Below are 19,614 nucleotides of genomic sequence, written 5' to 3' on the forward strand. Positions count from 1 at the left end.
GATCATCTCGCCCATCCGGGTACGTCTTGTTCGACGTACGTCGGCGCCGAGTTCACCGAGCTTGACGTCACTCCTCATCGCCTTCAAGACGTCCGAGTACTTAGCCTCGTCCGTCGTGATGACTAGGGCATCGCCCCTGGAGCGATTGGCGCCTACCCTAGACTTATTGCTACCCTTATTCGCCTGGGCCTTATTTTCGGCCCTTGACGTCTTCGGTTTCCTCTTGTTCTTGACCAGTGTCCAGAAGGCGTCATCCCCTTCTATTTCCCTGGTCTGGTGTGGCGGAGAGCTCTCAGCCTGCCGTAACCCCTTACTACCGTCTTTCCTGGACTTCCTCCCCCGGTTTTGAAGGTACCTGGCCGAGGTTCAGCTTCCCAGCCCCACTACTCTTGTTCGGGGTAATAACCCTCCACGTTTTGGAGCGCTCCCCTGGAGACTGACTTTCGAAGTTTCAGCAAGCTCCTCTTGAGGTCCTTACTGATATTAAGCTTCGATGATGGCGTCCAGCTGTTCCGTCGCCACCTCGAAAGCCGAAAGCCCATCGCGTTTGCGGTTCATCGCCCCCACAAGCCATGGGCCGTCCATAACCTCTACCGGCGTAACCGAGGAGAAGGTTAACCGACCCACGCTGGCGCTGCGCACCGAGCTGTCGACTATTGCCTCTGGCCTCCTAGGCGGAGACCTGAACAACCCACCTCTTGCGAAGGGGTTGTCGCCTACACTACTACCACTAATTGAAGAATTGACTTGGTTTTCCATGTTGGTCCCACGAGTTGCTCGGGAAAAGAGGTCCACCACACCAGAGCCCAGCATGACGCGGTAAGGGACAATTACTGCGGAGGGTGCCCAGGTACCCCACAGGCTCCGTTAAAGGCCTAGCTCATTATTTCACCCCCCCGGCCATGCAACCTCTCTGCACGGGTCGCTTAACGCCTTGGGATTAGGGGTTAGGGACGATGGTCTCCTTGGTCGCAACCCCTAACTCTAGCTGATGTCAGAAGGACAACAAAACCCTTTGCTGGCGGTCGATTGTCATTGGAAAACCCGTGGAAGCGTGAGATTGGAACTTGTGAGGACCAGTGTTGTGTAGGTCGCTCATTCACTGGTCACCTCGGGGTCTGGTTCGACTCGAAATGTACCTTTGGGAAGCACATTGTGTATCTGACACAAAAATGCCAGAAAATAATCAACTGCATGCGAACGATAGCATGGTGGGGAGCGCATCCAGAAGATTGTATCACGTTGTACCGAACAACCATTCTGTCGGTTCTCGAATACGGTAGTTTCTGCTTCCAGTCCGCGGCTAAATTTTTCAGTACTGCTGTCTCCGTATCGCGTCGGGTTGTATGAATTCGACTCATACGATGAGTCTGAAAGTACTTGCGCGAGTACTGCCTCTGACAGATCGGTTCGCGGAATTATCGCTCCGGATCGTCATCCGCTGTGAGGTTCTCAATCCATTGGTCATTGACAACTTCGAGAAGCTGCTCAAACAAAACCCTTAAATCTCGATTCATGAGTATTTACCACTGGTATATGACGCTGGAGGTAAGCCCATCTTCGGTTGACACCAATCGAGCAAACTTCTTAGACTCTTACAGTTCCTCTGTTACTTTTGTTCTGTCCATGAAGCAGGAGGTTCATGGAATACCAGACTTTCTTCGTGCATAGATCATACCTCCATTATTTGCAAACAAATACGTGCATGCCAGCGACGAGAGAAGCTTTTTTACAGATGTGTGTACCGCTGAGTTAGCTGCTGTACACTATTTACTTGAGCATATTGCATCCCTACCTCCTGACCACTTATTTATTTTCACCGACAGTCTAAGTACCCTGGAGGCTGTTCGGCCAATGAAACCTGTAAAGCACTCAGCGTTTCTTCTAACCAGGATTCTTCTTGTGGCGAGGATTATCAGGATATTGATCATGTCGTGTGGGCGTGCGAGGAGAATCGCGGCCCCAGATCTGCATTAACTGAACATCTCCGGGTCCGAGGAAAACAACCAAAGCCTATTACAGAAGTGTTGGCATGCCTTGATCCCGAATACATGTCCCTTGTCCACCAATTTGTGAAAGTTGCTGATGTAGGACTGTGATCTTAGTCTGCCCATCCCCTTGTCTGTCGTTCCCTTATATCGAATAGCTTCCTCTTGTTGTCCATTTCAATGTCTGTCGTTAACCCCTTTCGTATGTCTTCCTCTCATTGTTGTCTCCCAAAAAAATGTTTCTCAATATTTTGAAAGTTCTGTGGATTTTGTTCAGAACACAATGAAATTTTATTTTTTCTATTTTTGGCTTCCAATATATCAAAAATGAATGCATTTAGGCTTCTGTTTGTTTTTTTAAGTTTACTGTAAAACAGTAATTTTTATTATATTGCAATGTAATTGTCATAGCATTATTCCATAAACAAATCTCGCTTGACTTTTCAAAAGGACCTAAGTAACTTTTTTTTCATTATTTAATTCGAATAGTGCAATCAACAGACCAAAAGTTTTCGAATGATGTATTCAATGCTTAGAAGCGGAATCATGTCTGATTTAAAAAGATTAAATCGATATTTACACTCTCGAAGAAATTCAACAGCTTTTTGGCATTTTTTATAGAAAAAAAGTTTCCAAAATATAGCAATTTGCATTTCTATTGACTCGTCGTGTATCCGAGGCTGTAACAAGTTTGAACCTTTCCCGGCATAGTGATATTTTTCATCTACCTCACAATTGATTTATAGAAACTAGTCGTTGGTCTCTCAATATATTTACAGTTGGACAAATTCATTGGCGCATTCTTTGGGAAATTAAATTCGTGCGTATGTGTTATTCGATTGCAATAAAAATAAATGCTAAACTATAGAGCAGAAGGGCATAACATTCATTGGATTTGGATTATTTTAACGATCTTTACTAGAGGAATCGAGCATGGTGAAATAGTCCAACAGTATGAACTCAAAACCGAACGATTTCCGATCATGTAGCACCCATCCGGTGTGCGTTGGAAAGATGGAGTCACATGGCATTTTAACGACGTATGCACATTTTCATTTTCTGGTTTCTACTTGAGAAGCGGGAAACACAATGATTGATAGCTATGCAGAAGATCAACACTCTATAATCTCGTAGTTGTGTCACATTTTATTGCGACAGAGTAACAAATGTCTATCACTTTTTTTTTCGTTTCATTTCCAGATATGTTCGTATGTCTTCAACAGTGATAGATTTTACCAACTTCTCATATTTTCCCCGGTGCTGCAGCATGAGGTAATTTGAACACGAGCCAATAAAGAAAATCAATAAATAATCCTAAAAATTCAATCACTCATGCCAATCCCTCTTCATATTCCAATTTTTCCAAAGATATGGCGTTTCGTGACTTATACCTTCCTCCACGCCAATGCCGTCCACTTGATGCTCAACGTTATCATACAGGTATGATAGGAATCACTACAATGTGCGATCAATTTATCTATTCCAATCACGCACATATTGTTAACATAGCTAAGCGTTATTATTTTAGTCATCTTCATTTCCTATTTCAACCCGACAGATAATAGTGGCTTTCCCCCTCGAGACCGAACAGGGACATGGGTCCGTGTTGATGGTGTACTTTGCCGGCGTGATTGCCGGTGGAATGGGAGCGTCCGTATTTGAACCGACTCAAATGGTGGGTGCGTCGGCGGGAGTTTACTGCCTGTTGATAAGTCATGTGCCGCACATTGTTATGGTTGGTATTATAAATGGTATTATTGGACGACAAATAAAGCAAATCGAGGTGACCACGGTTTTCAATATCTATTTATGATCAACGTTACACTTTCAAATAATTGTGTCAATTTCCAAAAATGAGTCCTTCAACTCCGCGTTCATTGCTGGAAGTTATTCCTTTTATTGAATTTCCAGCAAATATATATTCTGGAGACATCAGTGATAGGACATTGTAATATACGACGGACGCAGATGAAGTTTTGAATCCATTTTATAATCAAATGATCTTCAAGTTCTTGTTATTGTTTAACTCGTTGCTGTAGACATCTGATATTTGCTCATCAATTCGTATTGAAAACTATGATGATCGTTAAATTCCTTTTCTCACCCAGTTCAATTGTTATAGTAATGAATTGATATTTTTATCTCTTCTCAGAACTTCCAATCCCTGTCGCATCGTTACTTTCGCATAATGGCTGTGCTGGTGCTCTGCATTAGCGACGTTATCTATTCCATCCGGCACTGCATGACCAAAGGCAACCTTCAGCCCCGGATAGGCGTCCCGGCGCATGTTAGTGGTGCCATCTGCGGCCTAATGATAGGTTTCATCGTTTACCAGGGCGAGAAGGTGATGCCTTTCCGGATCGCTCGTTACGCGGCAGCACTGCTCCTCTCCGGGTGGGTCGTCGCCACGGTTATGTACAACGTGGAAGTACGATCGTAGTTGTGTGTTCATTGGATGTTTTATACTCACAGTTGTGTAAGTAGTTAATTTATTGTAGATAACGACCAATATCGATTCGAACGGTGGTGATCAAAAGCCAAAAATACTTAAATCGGAAATATATAGAATATACCGCAATTAAAACCGTACCTAAGATGCAATTATGATGAAAAGGATAGTCATTTATACAAGATTAAAAATATTTGAAAGCTTTATTTAACTGGTTTCGAGTCGTTTCACTTACACAGTAATTATTTATTTCACTTAAGCCGGCTAAGAATCTTAAAAAGAAAATATCCCTAAATTGAAGCAAATTCGGAATTGATTAGTTTATGAAGCTCGTGGTTAGCCTGTTCTCATTTATAGAGAAACCCTTCCAGAGCTTGATGGTTTATTCGTGAGTCATGAGGCACTTCTGTCTTGCATAATGTTTGATCTATTTCTTAATTTTGAATTTGTTTATTTTAAATTTAAATGGCAATAATCTCCATCTTTTTTTCGACTGGGTACACAAGTGCAATCCAAAAACTAAGACAGTTGGCTATTTTAAATCTGGTTGATATTTCCGCTAATTACATTCTACAAAATTTGACTCAGAACGAATCATTTCGTCAATACTTATCCTAAAGCTTGCATAAGCTTATTAATAGTTCTACTATAATTTAAGTACGGTTAGTGTCACGTTCGCTCTATGCAATCAACTCGTATCTCTTGTCGATGATCTACATTCGTTGAGATTTACGGAATAACTTAAAAAACTACGATAATATCACGATAATCACAAAAACTCATACCAGCATACGCACACTCATACATCCAACAATTCACTCATCCACCCCGTTTAACAGTTCAATGGCGTACAGTGTACTCCCACATCGGTACATTTACACTCCAGACATGGTCCGGACAGTTCGGAAATTATCCTACCAACCCTGTACATCCGACCGTAGATGTTACATCCGGCCAGTTTCAGAATACCAACGGTATCCTTTAAGCTGTACACCTTCGACTTCATCGTAATTTCCGCCGTTCCCTCGGAGTGGTGCTGCTTCAGCTTGTTGATATCCACTGGGTTGACCACGTAGTTCTCGGTATTGGGTATCGTGTTCGGAGGTCCATCCGATATCACTTGGTAGTGCTCAACGTCCGGATCATAGCCGAACCGATCGATGTCGTTCTTCAGCTCGGCACCATCCTGTGCTTCAGTTCCACTTGGAGAGTGGAAATTCGGATTTAAGAACGGAAGATCCATCAACGAGGGTCGATAAAGATCCTCGGTTCCATTTTGAACGTTTTCTATTTTCAGTGTCACTGTTCCGTCATGCTGTTCGTCGTCTTCCTCGTGATGTTGTACTTCTCCTAGGGAGGCTTCGATACTGGTAGGCGGACTGTAAACGCTTCCCAAATGAGTCGGAATTGTCTTGAATGGGGGAACTCCATCCATCATCCCTGGTGTTGTGGACGTTGTGTTCCTGACTCCGTTGTCATTTTGGGGTTCCTCTTCGCGGAACAGATAGTTCAACACGTGCTCCAAACTGAACATACCGTTCGGTTCCGGTTCGGTAGAATTATGCACCATTTGAGTGGATTCCATTTCCACTGGAACCGCTGTGTAGTCGTTCATAACACTCCGTAGAGGAAGAGCCGATGCCCCTTCGATGCCCGAAACCATATCCACTTCTTCCACGGAGTTGCCCATCGTCGACAGGTAGTTGGCATCGGTTGTGATCGAGATAATTTGCTTGTCGTACTCGGAACTGTCGACTGTATCCGTATCCAGCAAGTCGTCCAACGTAGTGTGGTTGTTCTTGGCCACCGTATGGTACACAGAGAACAGTTTCTCTTTGTCTTCGATCAAGCTAATCAGCGGTGGGGCAGGTTCCGGATGGATGGCATTGATGAAGGGGTTCGCTAGGGTTGCTGAAATAAAAGGTATGGGTAGATATTTATAAATGTAATCAAATATAAAATGAACTTATTAAAAGGAATCAAACTGAGATATTTGAAGAAATCGAATTCAAAATACAGAAAAAGCTGCCGAAGAATTTGTGAAAGAAAGGTGAATTTGCTATGTCACACGTATGATAGAGTGGTATTGACTTCTAAAGTACTAGTAAATAGATAGAACAAGTAATGGTCAAGAAATGTGTCTACTGAGACATAATGTGGATAAATGTTTTGGAATTATTTGGAAAACGGGGTACAACTACACTTTGTCCCACATTATAAGGTACATCCCATTTTTTAAAATAACTTTTTTTCTGTTGCACCGATCTTCACCATTTTTTTTGTGTGGACACAATGTGTTGAATTAACAATGTTTATTTGGGCTTGGCCAGCTTACTCCATGTGTTCATTTATTTAAAAATAAATATGTCAATAATAGGTGTTCTATACTACTAGGTATACTTGAACAAAAAATAGTTTTTATCGTAAATGTTACACCCAACCAGCGACTGTTAGATTTTCTAACAATGCTTTATAAGAACCTACCAAAACCTGTATAAGAACTAACCGTATGCGATTTTTTTTGATAATTTAATAGAAACCATTTGATTCAAACTCCAGGTCAATTTGAATATCTTACAAAATCTCATATTCCTGGATTTGAGTCGCATGTGAGAGACATATACTTGATGAACATATTTTAGCTAAGAAAATTATTTTGAGCTTTTTAGTGGAATGTCTTCACTTGTCATAAGACGAGTTTGTACAATCCCATTGAATTCCACCACTTAATTGTATCTTGACAGATACGTATTTCAACCTCAACAGTAAGGCCGTCTTCAGTGCCTCGTACGTCGAGTCAAGTACGAGACACTGAAGACGGCCTTACTGTTCAGGTCGAAATACGTATCTGTCAAGATACAGTTAAGTGGTGGAATTCAATGGGATTGTACAAACTCGTCTTATGACAAGTGATATTTTAGCTGATATCATTGCTCGAGGATCATGGTAGTCGTGGTTGATTCGGTAGATCATTAATTCCCAACTCCAAGTCAATTTGGAGTTCTTACAACATCTCATATGCCTGGATTAAAGAAGGTCATAAAAGACAAATACTCGGAAGACATAAGTGGGTTTATAGCACGGCTGAGGACATCATGGAAGCCGTAGTTTATTCAGTAGACCCTTCGGTTAAAACTCCAGAACAATAACAATATGCCTGGATTTACAACACAAATGAAAGACAAATCTGGCGGTGGTGGCAAAGGTGGCGGCAGCACTACGATGAGCACCTGAGTGGCGATGTGGCAGACGAAGATGGCGGTATGGTGATGGACCTGGGGGAATGCGCGCAGGACATTTTTTTTATTGTCTTTATTAATGAGGTTTTCGGCCCTTGACCGGTTCACCTCATGTAGAGAGACGCGCAGGACATAATTTTACCGGCTCCGGATCTCCAGGAAATCCAGGAGGAGATTGGCCGGCTGAAGAACAATAAAGCCCCTGGGGTTGACCAACTACCAGGAGAGCTATTTAAACACGGTGGTGAGGCACTGGCTAGAGCGCTGTACTGGGTCATTACCAAGATTTGGGAGGAGGAAGTTTTGCCGCAGGAGTGGATGGAAGGTGTCGTGTGTCCCATCTACAAAAAGGGGCGATAAGCTGGATTGTAGCAACTACCGCGCAATCACATTGCTGAACGCCGCCTACAAGGTACTCTCCCAAATGTTATGCCGTCGACTAGCACCAATTGCAAAGGAGTTCGTGGGGCAGTACCAGGCGGGTTTTATGGGCGAACGCTCCACCACAGACCAGGTGTTCACCATTCGCCAAGTACTGCAGAAATGCCGCGAATACAACGTGCCCACACATCATCTATTCATCGACTTCAAAGCCGCATATGATACAATCGATCGGGACCTGACACGGTTGATCAAAGCGACGATGGATCGGGTGATGTGCGTAGTTCGAGTTTCAGGGACATTCTCGAGTCCCTTCGGAACCCGCAGAGGGTTACGGCAAGGTGATGGTCTTTCGTGTCTGCTATTCAACATCGCTTTGGGAGAGGTAATACGAAAAGCAGGGATTAACACGAGTGGTACAATTTTCAATAAGACCGTCCAACTATTTGGCTTCGCCGACGACATAGATAACTTTAAGAAGGCACGTAACTTTGAGAAGATGGAGGAAGCCTACATCAGACTGAAGAGGGAAGCTAAGCGGATCGGACTAGTCATCAACACGTCGAAGACAAGTACATGATAGGAAGAGGTTCAAGAGACGACAATGTGAGCCACCCACCGCGAGTTTGCATCGGTGGTGACGAAATCGAGGTGGTAGAAGAATTTGTGTACTTGGGCTCACTGGTGACTGCCGAAAATGATACCAGCAGAGAAATTCGAAGACGCATAGTGGCTGGAAATCGTACATACTTTGTACTCCGCAAGACGCTCCGATCGAATAGAGTTCGCCGCCGTACCAAACTGACAATCTACAAAACTCTCATTAGACCGGTAGTCCTCTACGGACACGAGACCTGGACGATGCTCGTGGAGGACCAACGCGCACTCGGAGTTTTCGAAAGGAAAGTGCTGCGTACCATCTATGGTGGGGTGCAGATGGCGGACGGTACGTGGAGGAGGCGAATGAACCACGAGTTGCATCAGCTGTTGGGAGAACCATCCATCGTTCACACCGCGAAAATCGGACGACTGCGGTGGGCCGGGCACGTAGCCAGAATGTCGACAACGATCCGACGGGCACAAGAAGACGAGGTGCGCAGCGGGCAAGGTGGATCGATCAGGTGGAAGATGACTTGCGGACCCTCCGTAGACTGCGTGGTTGGCGACGTGTAGCCATGGACCGAGCCGAATGGAGAAGACTCTTATATACCGCACAGGCCACTTCGGCCTTAGTCTGAATAAAGAAATAATAATGAAAGACAAATCTTCGGAGCACAATTGGGTTGATACCGCGGCTGGGGACATCATGAAAGCTATAGTAGATAATTTGATTCAAACTCCAGGAGATTTCGGAGATCCTATAACATCATAGTTCATTATCACACATGTTTCCTATATAGTTTACATTTAATTTAAAAAATTCACGGAACACAACATGCTACAGTCGTTTCTCCACATCTCGATTTTGAAGGGACTATCGCGATGAGGAGAGATCGAGGAATGGAAGGAAAAATGAAATGGATACTAGATCGAAAAAATCTTGTTGTTATGAAAAACGACAACAAAACAAATGTCGTCTCTTGTTTTGATGTTTTTTTTTCTAAAGATAGTCTAGCAGCCTAGAAATATCAATATATCGACATAAAGAAAGGTAATTCTGGTCAAAATATGATTAGAGTACATCGAGATAGAGAGATATCGAGATAGGGAGGTTATCGATATATAGAAAGCCCAAATGGATGTAGATTAAAACCATCGACATAGGGAGAGATATCGAGATGTAGAACATCGAGATGTAGAGAGTAAACTGTATTAAATATTTTCTGTAGCTTCATACACCCTGTAGTATAAAGTGGTTCCACCAGGCATCTAATTATCACTGTAATCATAATAGGGATGATCAAAATTTGTTCTCATGTACCAGGTTATATTTTCATATGTTGTTTCATTATTTCCATCATCACTGAATAGATATCATTTTCGGTAATAAGATATGGATATATCACAAAAACTGCATATCCGTTCGTTCCGAAATCCGTTGCTTTACTTCCACAGCTCTATAGAAAAAAAGCACCCCTAGACACTATATGACTAGAAAAGTTGGCAAAGAGATTGGTTAAAATACTGAGAAAATCGGTTGAAAAACCACTGAGATATGGCCATTTGAAAATTTAGTTACCTACAAGAATTTTCTGAACTTATAAATCCTATATAGTGTTAATATAATGATTATTGAATGAGAATGAGGTATGTATTAGATAACACCATCTTCAGAGAATTGACTTTTCATTTCGATGAGACCAAAGCAAGCGTTTCACGGGCCAAACGAGAATATTCGCCTTGACGAAGCCGCGCTGCTGCCATCTCGCGGATATAGACGTGTGCGTGAAATCACTGTATTTCGACATGGTGAATATAAGAATTATTTTTGTAAATGCTTTTTAAATGTGTTTAACAGAGTGAAACTGAAAACTTTTGAATATGTATACATATATGGTTAGAATTTTGGAAAAAATCATGTTATGCTACTTATTTTTTAATCAAAATAATTCAACTTTCGGGTTATTAATCTAAAAGTAAATCAAAATTCTAACCCGAAAAATCTAACTATCTTGGCTAAAACGTGTTTCAACGTTTTAATAAGCATTTTAAAATTTACGTCCTATATGCCTTGCTGGGTGAAATAAAAAAGCATCACCCAGCCCCATTTTGTTTTCGCGCTGCCGTCAGGGCCAATTTTTTCGTTGTTTACGAGGAGCGTTTTTCACTCATCATTCTTTTCTCTGGAGCTAGTCTTGGAAGATACACGAAAAACGTGTCTGTTAGATGAATTCTTATTCCTTTTTCATTCCATCACTTTTACCTCTCACTCATTTTTCGCAAGAATTGTCGCAGAACAATTATAAAAATTATACGGCGCCGGTGGGACTAGAACCCAGAATATTAATTTTTAGAACAAATTTTGCTTTCCCAAAATTGTTCAAGATTGTCTAAGGATTTCCAAGAAGCATGACATACACCTTGGAACTTTTACGATTATTGAATATCTTTATCAGTGTGGGTAGAATCATGCTCAAATCTCACTCACCGAAGCCTCATACGCGAGCTGACTCGCTTGCGATTCTGCATGGAGAGCATCGCGCATGAGTTTTTCACGCAGAATCGCATCGTTTCGTTTATTCGCCGAAAAATGATTTCGCTCCAAAAAGTGTCAAAACCCAATTTTATAAACCGTCTAAGACGAATTAAGTACTGTCCATTTAATTCCACTAGTTAATTTTCGTAATCTTTGCAGATACGTATTTCGACCACAACTGTGTGGTCGTCTTCAGTGTCTTGTACTTGACTCGACTTATAAGTCGAGTCAAGTACAAGACACTGAAGACGACCACACAGTTGTGGTCGAAATACGTATCTGCAAAGATTACGAAAATTAACTAGTGGAATTAAATGGACAGTACTTAATTCGTCTTAGACGGTTTAATACATTCCACTAAAAGAGCTTAATATAATTTTCCTCAATTTTATGTTTACGTATGGATTTATTATCTATTGTTTTAAGCAAAGAAAGTTATTCCAATGAATTTAACGAAGAACACGCAAAAAATCACGAAATGCTGCAAATCGGCAGTCGAATATGGACGATTCTCTGGGCCATGAGTCGAGTGAAGTTTGCCTCGCGCTTGATTTGAATCGTAGATGAGATTTGAGAATTTGAGTCTAGGGGAACTGACCCGATCTGCATCTCACTGAACATATATTCATCTCATCGCGAAACAAAGAAATACAGCACCAATTTTGTCCCCAGTCAACACAAGATAATTTCTGTTACAGAACGCCTGTAAGCGACAATGTTCTCTAGGCTAGAGTAGACTAAAAAGTCAAGGTGAGATCGAGGTTGACGATCCGGAAGTAATCCAGTTTTCCTGGAGAAATCGACCTTCTGAAGTATGGGGAGAGCCGTTTGGAGAGACTAACGTTGCAAAATATTTCCCAAGGGCATCGGCTATTTCGGGAGGATAGAAATAGAATTGCATCTCTGTTTTTTTTTCTCGAAGGTTTCCAGGGACCCGGGACGACAGCTGTGTTGCAGAATGGAAACTTCAGGGTGGCACGAGTAAACTCGGGAAGGTATGCCGGATTGTGAGTTTCTACCGAGCTACAATACGAAAAGCATAGGAAAAAAACCAAAGTAAAATCCCTTCAAACTTCCACAACAAAATCTTTAAATTTCCACAAAAAATTCTTTAGATTCCCATAAAAAAATTCTTGAGATTTCCACGGGAAGTCTCGTAGATTTTCCACATGAAATTGCACGGAGAATTCCTTCAAATTTTCAATGGATGTTTCTTCGAATTCCTTCGCATTTACAAAAGATACAACATCAAACAAGAATTTTCTTCAAATTAAAAAATAGTGGAAAATTAAAATTCACGGGGGTATGAGGACCTGTGCCAAATACAACTTACCTCCAAACGTCATGGCAGTGGTGTTAAGAGTTTTCTTCACTACGAAGTCCTCCGTCGTTTTATCCATCGGGAAAGCAGTGGTCACATACGGTTCGTAGTAGAAGTCGTCCTTGATATGGTCCTTTGGGAGAAATCCACCTTAAAAACAAATATTTTCAATTACCATTTTAAAAAATCCTAATTTCCTATGACGCACCTTCAGTTTTCGTCGGTGGTGAAAACCCACTACTGCTGCCCGAAACCGTTTTCTCCTCTAGCCGGAGCAACGGTATCCCCGTATTGATCTCCAGCTTTGGTTTGTAGACCACCGGTTCGTACGTTTCTTTGTGATTCGAATAGTATACATTTTTCTCGGGATATCCCACACCGTACTTGTCGTACACCGGGACGTACGTTCCCTCCTGTGGCACCTCATACTTGGTTGGGATGAACTTTTTCAGCTCATTCTTGAACAGTTCCTTCTTCGCTGGAATGTCGTACTTCGCTAGCGCATCAGTATCGTACTCGTATTCACCGTCGGCAATCGAGTCATACTTGTCCCGGATGATCTTCGTGTTGTAGTGATTGCTCTTGCCATCCAAATCGTACCTTTCGGTTAAAGCCGGATAAGCCAACGATTGGTCGTAGCTGTAGTCGTATTTGGGAGGCTTAAACGGTCTTCCTGGATGAATTTCATGATCTTTCAATACACTGTACGACTCATAATTTTCGGTGATGATCGGGTAGTTGGTTGGTTTAGGTTTGTAGAAATCGTATGGAGCAGCCAGCGGAATTGGAGCTTCATTTTTCTTAACTGCGTCAGCAGGGAGGAATGGAATAATTTTCAAGTTCGGTAAGCTGGGTGGTAGCGTCGGCTCGCTGTAATCTAGATCTATGTCAGACTCGAGAATCGATGGTATACTGCTGGGGCGATGAAACTCTCCAATCGGAATGGGTTTCGGAGTCACCGGTCGAAATTCAGTCTTGTTTTTAGCATTCTGCTTTCCAGAATCGTTTCGCGTTGAATCGAAAATATTAGATAGTTCCGTCAGCAAAACGGATAATAGATTGTTCTCTTTCGTGACAAGAGGTTTGGTTGTGTTTTTTTGTGAAGTTGTCTTGATTTTTTGCGTTGTCGTAGCCACCGGCGCTTTTGTCGTTGTGAGAGGACTCTGCTCTGTAACCGGTATCTCAGTTTCGCTTTCACTCTTGAATTCCATTTTATCCTCGTCGACAAACGTAGTGGTCCCTATGGTGGATGTTACTTCAAACGAGTCAATCGTAGTTTCCGTTGTATATTCTTCACTTGGTTCGGTTGTAGTTCGATCAGTGAACAACTCCGTGGTAAACATGTCTTCAACCAACATTTCATCGCTTCTGTAATCCACTGTTGAGCCTTCCGTTGTTTCATATCCACCTTCTGCTACTTCTGTAGTTGTCGCCTCTTGAGAGGCACCTTCTGTCGTGATATCATTGATTTCCGTTGTGGCTTCTTCGGTAGACGATGGTAGCGTTGATGAAACTATTGTTGTAGGAACTGTTGTACTAGGAGTCTTCTCCACCTCAAAACCAACAAACTTATTGTTAGGACGCTTGGTGGCAATTGTTGTAGTCACCGGAATCGGTTCAACTATTTCAATTTTAGCATTCAATGAATTAATGATGGATTCAACGGCCGAGCTGCTAACTGCATCGTCTATTTTGATAACCACATCGATGGGAGCAGAAGTCGTTGTTGTGCTTTCTGTCACTAAAGGTACTTCCGATGATGATCCATCGGTGGTTTCAGTTGTGGAGGAAATTGTTTCTACATCCAAGTTTTTAATTGTTGATGTCTCTTCGCTCTCGAAGTCAGAATACTCTTCAGATGATTCAAGATCGACAAGTGAATTAGACACATCGGTGATATTTTCCTTCAATAAAGAATCGGACTCCAAATCTTGGAACTCGGGTGCGGCTTTGGTTAGGTCAATAGCTATAGGTATCGTTAAGTTACTTTTATGCTGGCCTAATAATGTGATTGTTTCGACCGTAGGCATGACTGTAGCTGGAGGGGTTGTTAAAACTGAAGTTGTAGATGGAACAAGTGTTGTCGTTGGACTTGTGCTAGAAACGGTTGTTGTTGGACTTGTGCTAGAAACGGTTGTTGTTTGACTCGTGCTAGAAACGGTTGTCGTTATAATTGGTGTAGTTTTTTCTGCTTTCGTTGTCATAGAGGTAGTAGACGTTGCTGCTGTCGTCGTTGTAGGTGTCGAACTGGTTTTCGCTGTTGATGTTGTAGTGCTTGGTGTTGAACCTCGCGTTGAACTAATTCTTGTTCGCACTGGAAAATTGAAGTCCGGCTTCGATATGTAGACAGTCTGAGGCTCTCTAACAATTTCCACTCGCACTGTATTAACTTCAGTTGCACTCTCCGTAACTGGAATCATCTCTGTAGAGCTTGAGTTCAGTGGTCCTTCTAGCAAATCATCGGAATTACTATCAATGAACTCTAAACCAGCTTTTAAGAAATCAAAAAAACTTTTCTCAGATGTTGAACTGACGGGTGGGGCTTCAGTCACTACCAACTCGGTTGCGTTTTTCGCTTCTGGTTTCGGTTCATCCGGATCGGGGCCAAACAATATGGAAAAGAAATCAAACGATTCTTCTTCCTCTTCAATCTTACGGGAACTGTGTCGCTTATGGTCAACTATTTCTAAAACGAGAGTAGAGCTATCAACTGAACTGAAAAATACTGGAGATCCTGCCAAAAACTTACTACAATCATACCGCACTGCACAACATTCCCCTCGAGGTACGCGTGGCGTACAACCCTTTATGGCCGGAGCACACTTCTTAGGAGTACATTTCGGCACCCCACGAATACAATAACACATTTGACAAGGATCCTGGCTGCTGATGCGTTCTCCCTCAGGGTAAGATCTGCCATCAACCGTGCATCCAATGTTTTTGTCTCCTTTGCGTTCAACCGTTCGCAGATAGTGGCGGTTGTTAATTCTGCGGATTTGATTCGGCGATTCGGTGGATACAACGTCCTTAACAGGCGTCTTGCCTGTACAATCGTATCGGATTGGGCAGCAAGCTGAATCGACAAATATGGGCGCACATCGAGGGTTGGGGAGGGCACATCTGGGCTTAACACACTTCTGATGTCCATTGATGCAATAGCAGTACGAGCATAGAGAAGATGAACTCATGGCTGAGCCGGATTTATAAACTGTACCGTTGACGATGCATGCTGAAAAGAATATGAACAGAGCAAGTAATTACATCAAAATTGTTACCGTTCTCAATCAATACAGTACCTCCGTTTTCCTCAATGTCATCATCATCCGACCGTCGTAGATAGGAATTTGGATTCGAAAGGCGTTCTTCGGCTTCTTTCTCGTAGTAGTCCAGAAAGTGGATTTTCTTTCGGTCGCCACTGTTTTTGGTGGACAAGTGAAGCTTCGAGCACTGCAGATAAGGGCAACAGGCGCCACTTCTATGGACTAGTATACACCCGCGCGGTGGTGGGATGGGTTGTTCTGAAAAGAAGTTGAGAGAATATTCATTAAGTATAGCACGCAGTAATTGACAACTCTCTCTTCTCCACTTTTTATATGTAACGTATGGATCGTCAAACTTGTGGAAACCTCCTCCCACATAAGTGTATCTAATTCGGGATTACGAACAAACAAACTGTACAATCTGCAAGCAGTCTCTATCAAAGCTGGGTGGGGTAGGACTCTGAACAAATTTGACGCGACTAATAAAGCGTTTTACTAGAATCCAATGTGGAAGTGTTGGCTTGGGAAATGGATTGTGAGTACCTCGACTATGCGTCCGATTTGGGAATTCCGGGCTATTCAGTAGTCGCTAAGTTGGCCTGACTTTGTTGACCTGACTTTGCACCGCTGATCTATTGGACATCATTCGTGATAATGATTTTATCGCCAATGAAGCCTGCTGGCATGCATAATCGACGTGGCTCGTGAAATTGAGCTTATCGTCGATCATCACGCCCAGATGCTTAAGAGACCTCACGGAGTTAACTGTGGAGGTCCCTACTCTTATCCTCGCTTGCTGCAACCCATGGCGATTATGCACCACCACGACTTCCGTCTTGTGATGTGCAAGGGACAGCCGCCTAGAGTTGAGCCATTCATCTACTTTGCCAATCGCGTATGCAGCCTTTCAGTTCGACTTCGCCGAGATTGTCTCCTGTTACCTCTAGCATTACGTCATCCGCGAAGCCTTAGATTTTCACACTGGCCGGGAGACTTAAGCGTAATACTCCGTCGTACATAATATTCCACAGAATCGGTCCGAGGATCGATCCCTGTGGAACACCCGCAGACACTACGATCGACTTTTGACCAGCATCCGTGTCGTATATCAGCACCCTATTCTGAAAATAACTTTTCAGTATCTTGCATAGGTAATCCGGAACTCTCAATCGGTGCAGGAAATCAGCAATAGCTGCCCAGCTAGCGTTATTAATACCTCGCCTGTTCAAACCTCTCGCTATCTTAGCCGTATCCGTTACCGATTGAATTGCTTCGATGGTAGAACGGCCCTTACGGAAACCATACTGGTTGCTAGATATGCCACCAGCACACTCTGTATGAGCCGACAATCTATTCAGGATAACCCTCTCTAGCAGCTTTCCAGCTGTGTCGAGTAGGCAAATTGGTCTACATGCCGAAGGGTCTCCCAGCTGCTTGCCGGGCTTCGGTAATAGCACCAATTTCTGCCGTTTCCAACGATCTGGGAAGTTTCCTTCGTTCATGCATCTTTGGAGGCAGCTCCTGAACATATCTGGATTAGCAAGAATAGCATGTCTAAGGACTGGAATACTATCCGGGCGTGGTGCCGTATTGAGCTTAAGTTTTCTTGCAGCTATGATAAGCTCCTTGTTAGTTACTAGCGGTACCACGTCGACTGACTCGTACGGTGTAGCGGGCCAGTTCGATGATTCATGCCTCGGAAACAACCCTTCGACTATTCTGGCCAACATCTCCGCGGATTTCTCAGGAGGCGTGCTGTTAGTCCTAGCCATCACCATCCTGTATGCATCTCCTCATGGATTGTCGTTCGCCATCCTGCACAGGTGCTCAAAGCAGGCTCTATTACTAGATATAATCTTGTAGTTCAGAGCTCTGCTCGCTGTCTGGAACACCCGTTTCTTAGCTCGAAGACAGGTTCTACGAAGGTCTGTCGTTGTGTCTGTCCACCAGTACGCTGGTTGTCAATTTCCGGGAGGTTTGGTCTTCCTAGGCATCGTCACATCGCATACATGAATTAGTACATCGATTAACTCGTCGCCACTTAATCCCGTTGTTCGTCTCTTCCATCGTATTGATTCCTCCAAGAGTTCTGGGTTGAACTACGAGGTGGGCCATCCTAGATCGGATTTGCCGATCCACCTTGTGGTTGTGACGGGGGTATACTGGACCATAAAACGAATTTTCTGATGATCGCTAAATGAATCACCGCTCGGTTCCCTGAATATTGGCATTTGGCCTTCGTTCAGAAGGACTACGTTCAATACCGCTAACGACTCTAGCAGGGTATGTCCTCTAGCGTTGGTGAACCGGGATCCCCAGTCCACTGCCCACGCTTTGAAGTCGCCTGCTACAACTAATGTAGCAGAACATACAGAAACTATTTTTAGATATCCATAGTTCGTTATTGTTGTCGTTGCCAGTCCATCTCATCCATCCATGTTCATGTAGCGTATCCAATAATCTTTGCATTGTTCGGTTGCCATTTTCCGGGTAACGTTTGAGGAATGCCTTCGAGAAGAACAAGTTGTCAGTCGTCATCAGGCATCCGTACGGTGAGGCGCGTACCCCAAAACGCCACCGTATGATCTGCGAATCCGGCGACTGACGAGGGTTTGGTGGAGGAGCTGGAAATCTAACCCATGACCATTCGCTTATAAGGCGAACATGTAGCCAGCTACGCTACGGGACCCCCCCTTATCCATTACCTTCTTGGCCTCAGCCTGAGGTATTTGGAATGATGCATTCCCGCGTAGCTTTAGCGTAACGAACCGCAGATTTCTGGATCTCGACATTGCACTGATCTCTCAGTGCGTCGACCAGGTCTCTGGCCTCGGTTACTTCATCCAGGCCCTTGCACTGGATGTTCGAGACTGGGCATAAGGCTCTTATTTGAACCCCATCACCCAGGACCTCCTCCGTCAACTTTTTGTACTCAGAACTTTTCTGAGCAGCATCCCGCTTCGAGACGAGAATCATCTCGCCTTTCCGCGTCCTTCGGATGCAGTTGACAGTCCCTCCTAGGCCAGAGAGTTTATCGTTAACTGTCATGGACTTCAGCGTAGCTTTTATCATTAGTCTTGACGATAATCGCCTCGCCTGTCTTTGCGCTTGCCACTGCCATTGGAAGGCGCACCCGTCTTCTCCTGGGCTCTACCCTTTTTAGAAGTGGTGCGCACCGTTCCACCTGCCGCACTCTTTGCGGCCTGCTGTCGACTCCTCCTCGCCTTTTTGGGGTTTACGACCTCCCTCCAGGGCAGGTCTTCCTCCCGGCGAGCTTCAGTGGTACTCGCTGGTAAAGGCACTGGTTTCTCCGTCTTGGGAGGGCCACTTCCGCTCGACCTTCTCCCGTCTTTCCCGCTTAGGAGCTGCTGACTTCTCGATAGCTACTTTCAGGTTCGCCTCCTGCGTAACTTTACTGAGCTTTGGAGTCGCCCCTGTCACGGTCATCCGCTTACGGAGTTCCTTGGTTTGTCGTCTCACCAACCGTTTTCCTTCGGCCAGGAAGCGAATCCTCGATACAGCTTCCTCTTTGTCCTTCTCCGCCTGGCGTTCCGCCAGCTTCCACTCCTCCGTAAGTTTGCGGATTTCTCGCTCCACACTCTTACTGGCCTCTAGTAGCGTCCTTCACTCGCACTTTGCCTCCACTACTAGGGCGCAGAGCGCCTGTACAGCTAGTTTGCGATACTTGCTGTAGTTAACGCGGTTGTCCAGGAATGACATGATCACGTCCGAAACGTCCGTGATCACCTCCATCGTCTGGCCACCGCGTTCTTCGTGGTTCATCATCACCGAATTGATTACTCTAGTCAGGGTGGTACCGTGCATCTTCACTTCGACCGG

At 43.8% G+C, this 19,614-nt stretch overlaps 2 protein-coding genes across 6 annotated transcripts in view; one reads left to right on the forward strand and one right to left on the reverse strand.

Annotated features, from left to right (window-relative positions):
* Nucleotides 1–4,643, forward strand: part of LOC134213700 (uncharacterized) — a 62,885-nt gene extending 58,242 nt beyond the window's left edge. For all 4 annotated transcript variants that reach the window (XM_062692987.1, XM_062692986.1, XM_062692985.1 and 1 more), the window contains exons 4-7: nucleotides 3,189–3,260; nucleotides 3,357–3,428; nucleotides 3,547–3,723; nucleotides 4,141–4,643. In XM_062692987.1, the coding sequence (XP_062548971.1) occupies nucleotides 3,189–3,260; nucleotides 3,357–3,428; nucleotides 3,547–3,723; nucleotides 4,141–4,428 (609 nt within the window). In that variant the 3' untranslated portion in view covers nucleotides 4,429–4,643. The remainder of the gene's footprint in view (nucleotides 1–3,188; nucleotides 3,261–3,356; nucleotides 3,429–3,546; nucleotides 3,724–4,140) is intronic.
* The window catches only part of LOC134213690 (uncharacterized), an 87,459-nt gene continuing 72,471 nt past the window's right edge, over nucleotides 4,627–19,614 (reverse strand). Inside the window, exons 3-7 of one of the 2 annotated variants that reach the window (XM_062692968.1) lie at nucleotides 15,811–16,032; nucleotides 15,264–15,743; nucleotides 12,723–15,200; nucleotides 12,527–12,664; nucleotides 4,627–6,348 (exon numbers count right to left, since the gene is read on the reverse strand). In XM_062692968.1, the coding sequence (XP_062548952.1) occupies nucleotides 5,270–6,348; nucleotides 12,527–12,664; nucleotides 12,723–15,200; nucleotides 15,264–15,743; nucleotides 15,811–16,032 (4,397 nt within the window). In that variant the 3' untranslated portion in view covers nucleotides 4,627–5,269. Of the gene's footprint in view, nucleotides 6,349–12,526; nucleotides 12,665–12,722; nucleotides 15,744–15,810; nucleotides 16,033–19,614 lie in introns of both variants that reach the window. The other variant, XM_062692967.1, reaches the window with a different exon arrangement.

This window comes from Armigeres subalbatus, chromosome 2 (genome assembly GCF_024139115.2).
Source record: "Armigeres subalbatus isolate Guangzhou_Male chromosome 2, GZ_Asu_2, whole genome shotgun sequence".
In the NCBI taxonomy this organism is placed as follows: Eukaryota; Metazoa; Arthropoda; class Insecta; order Diptera; family Culicidae; genus Armigeres; species Armigeres subalbatus.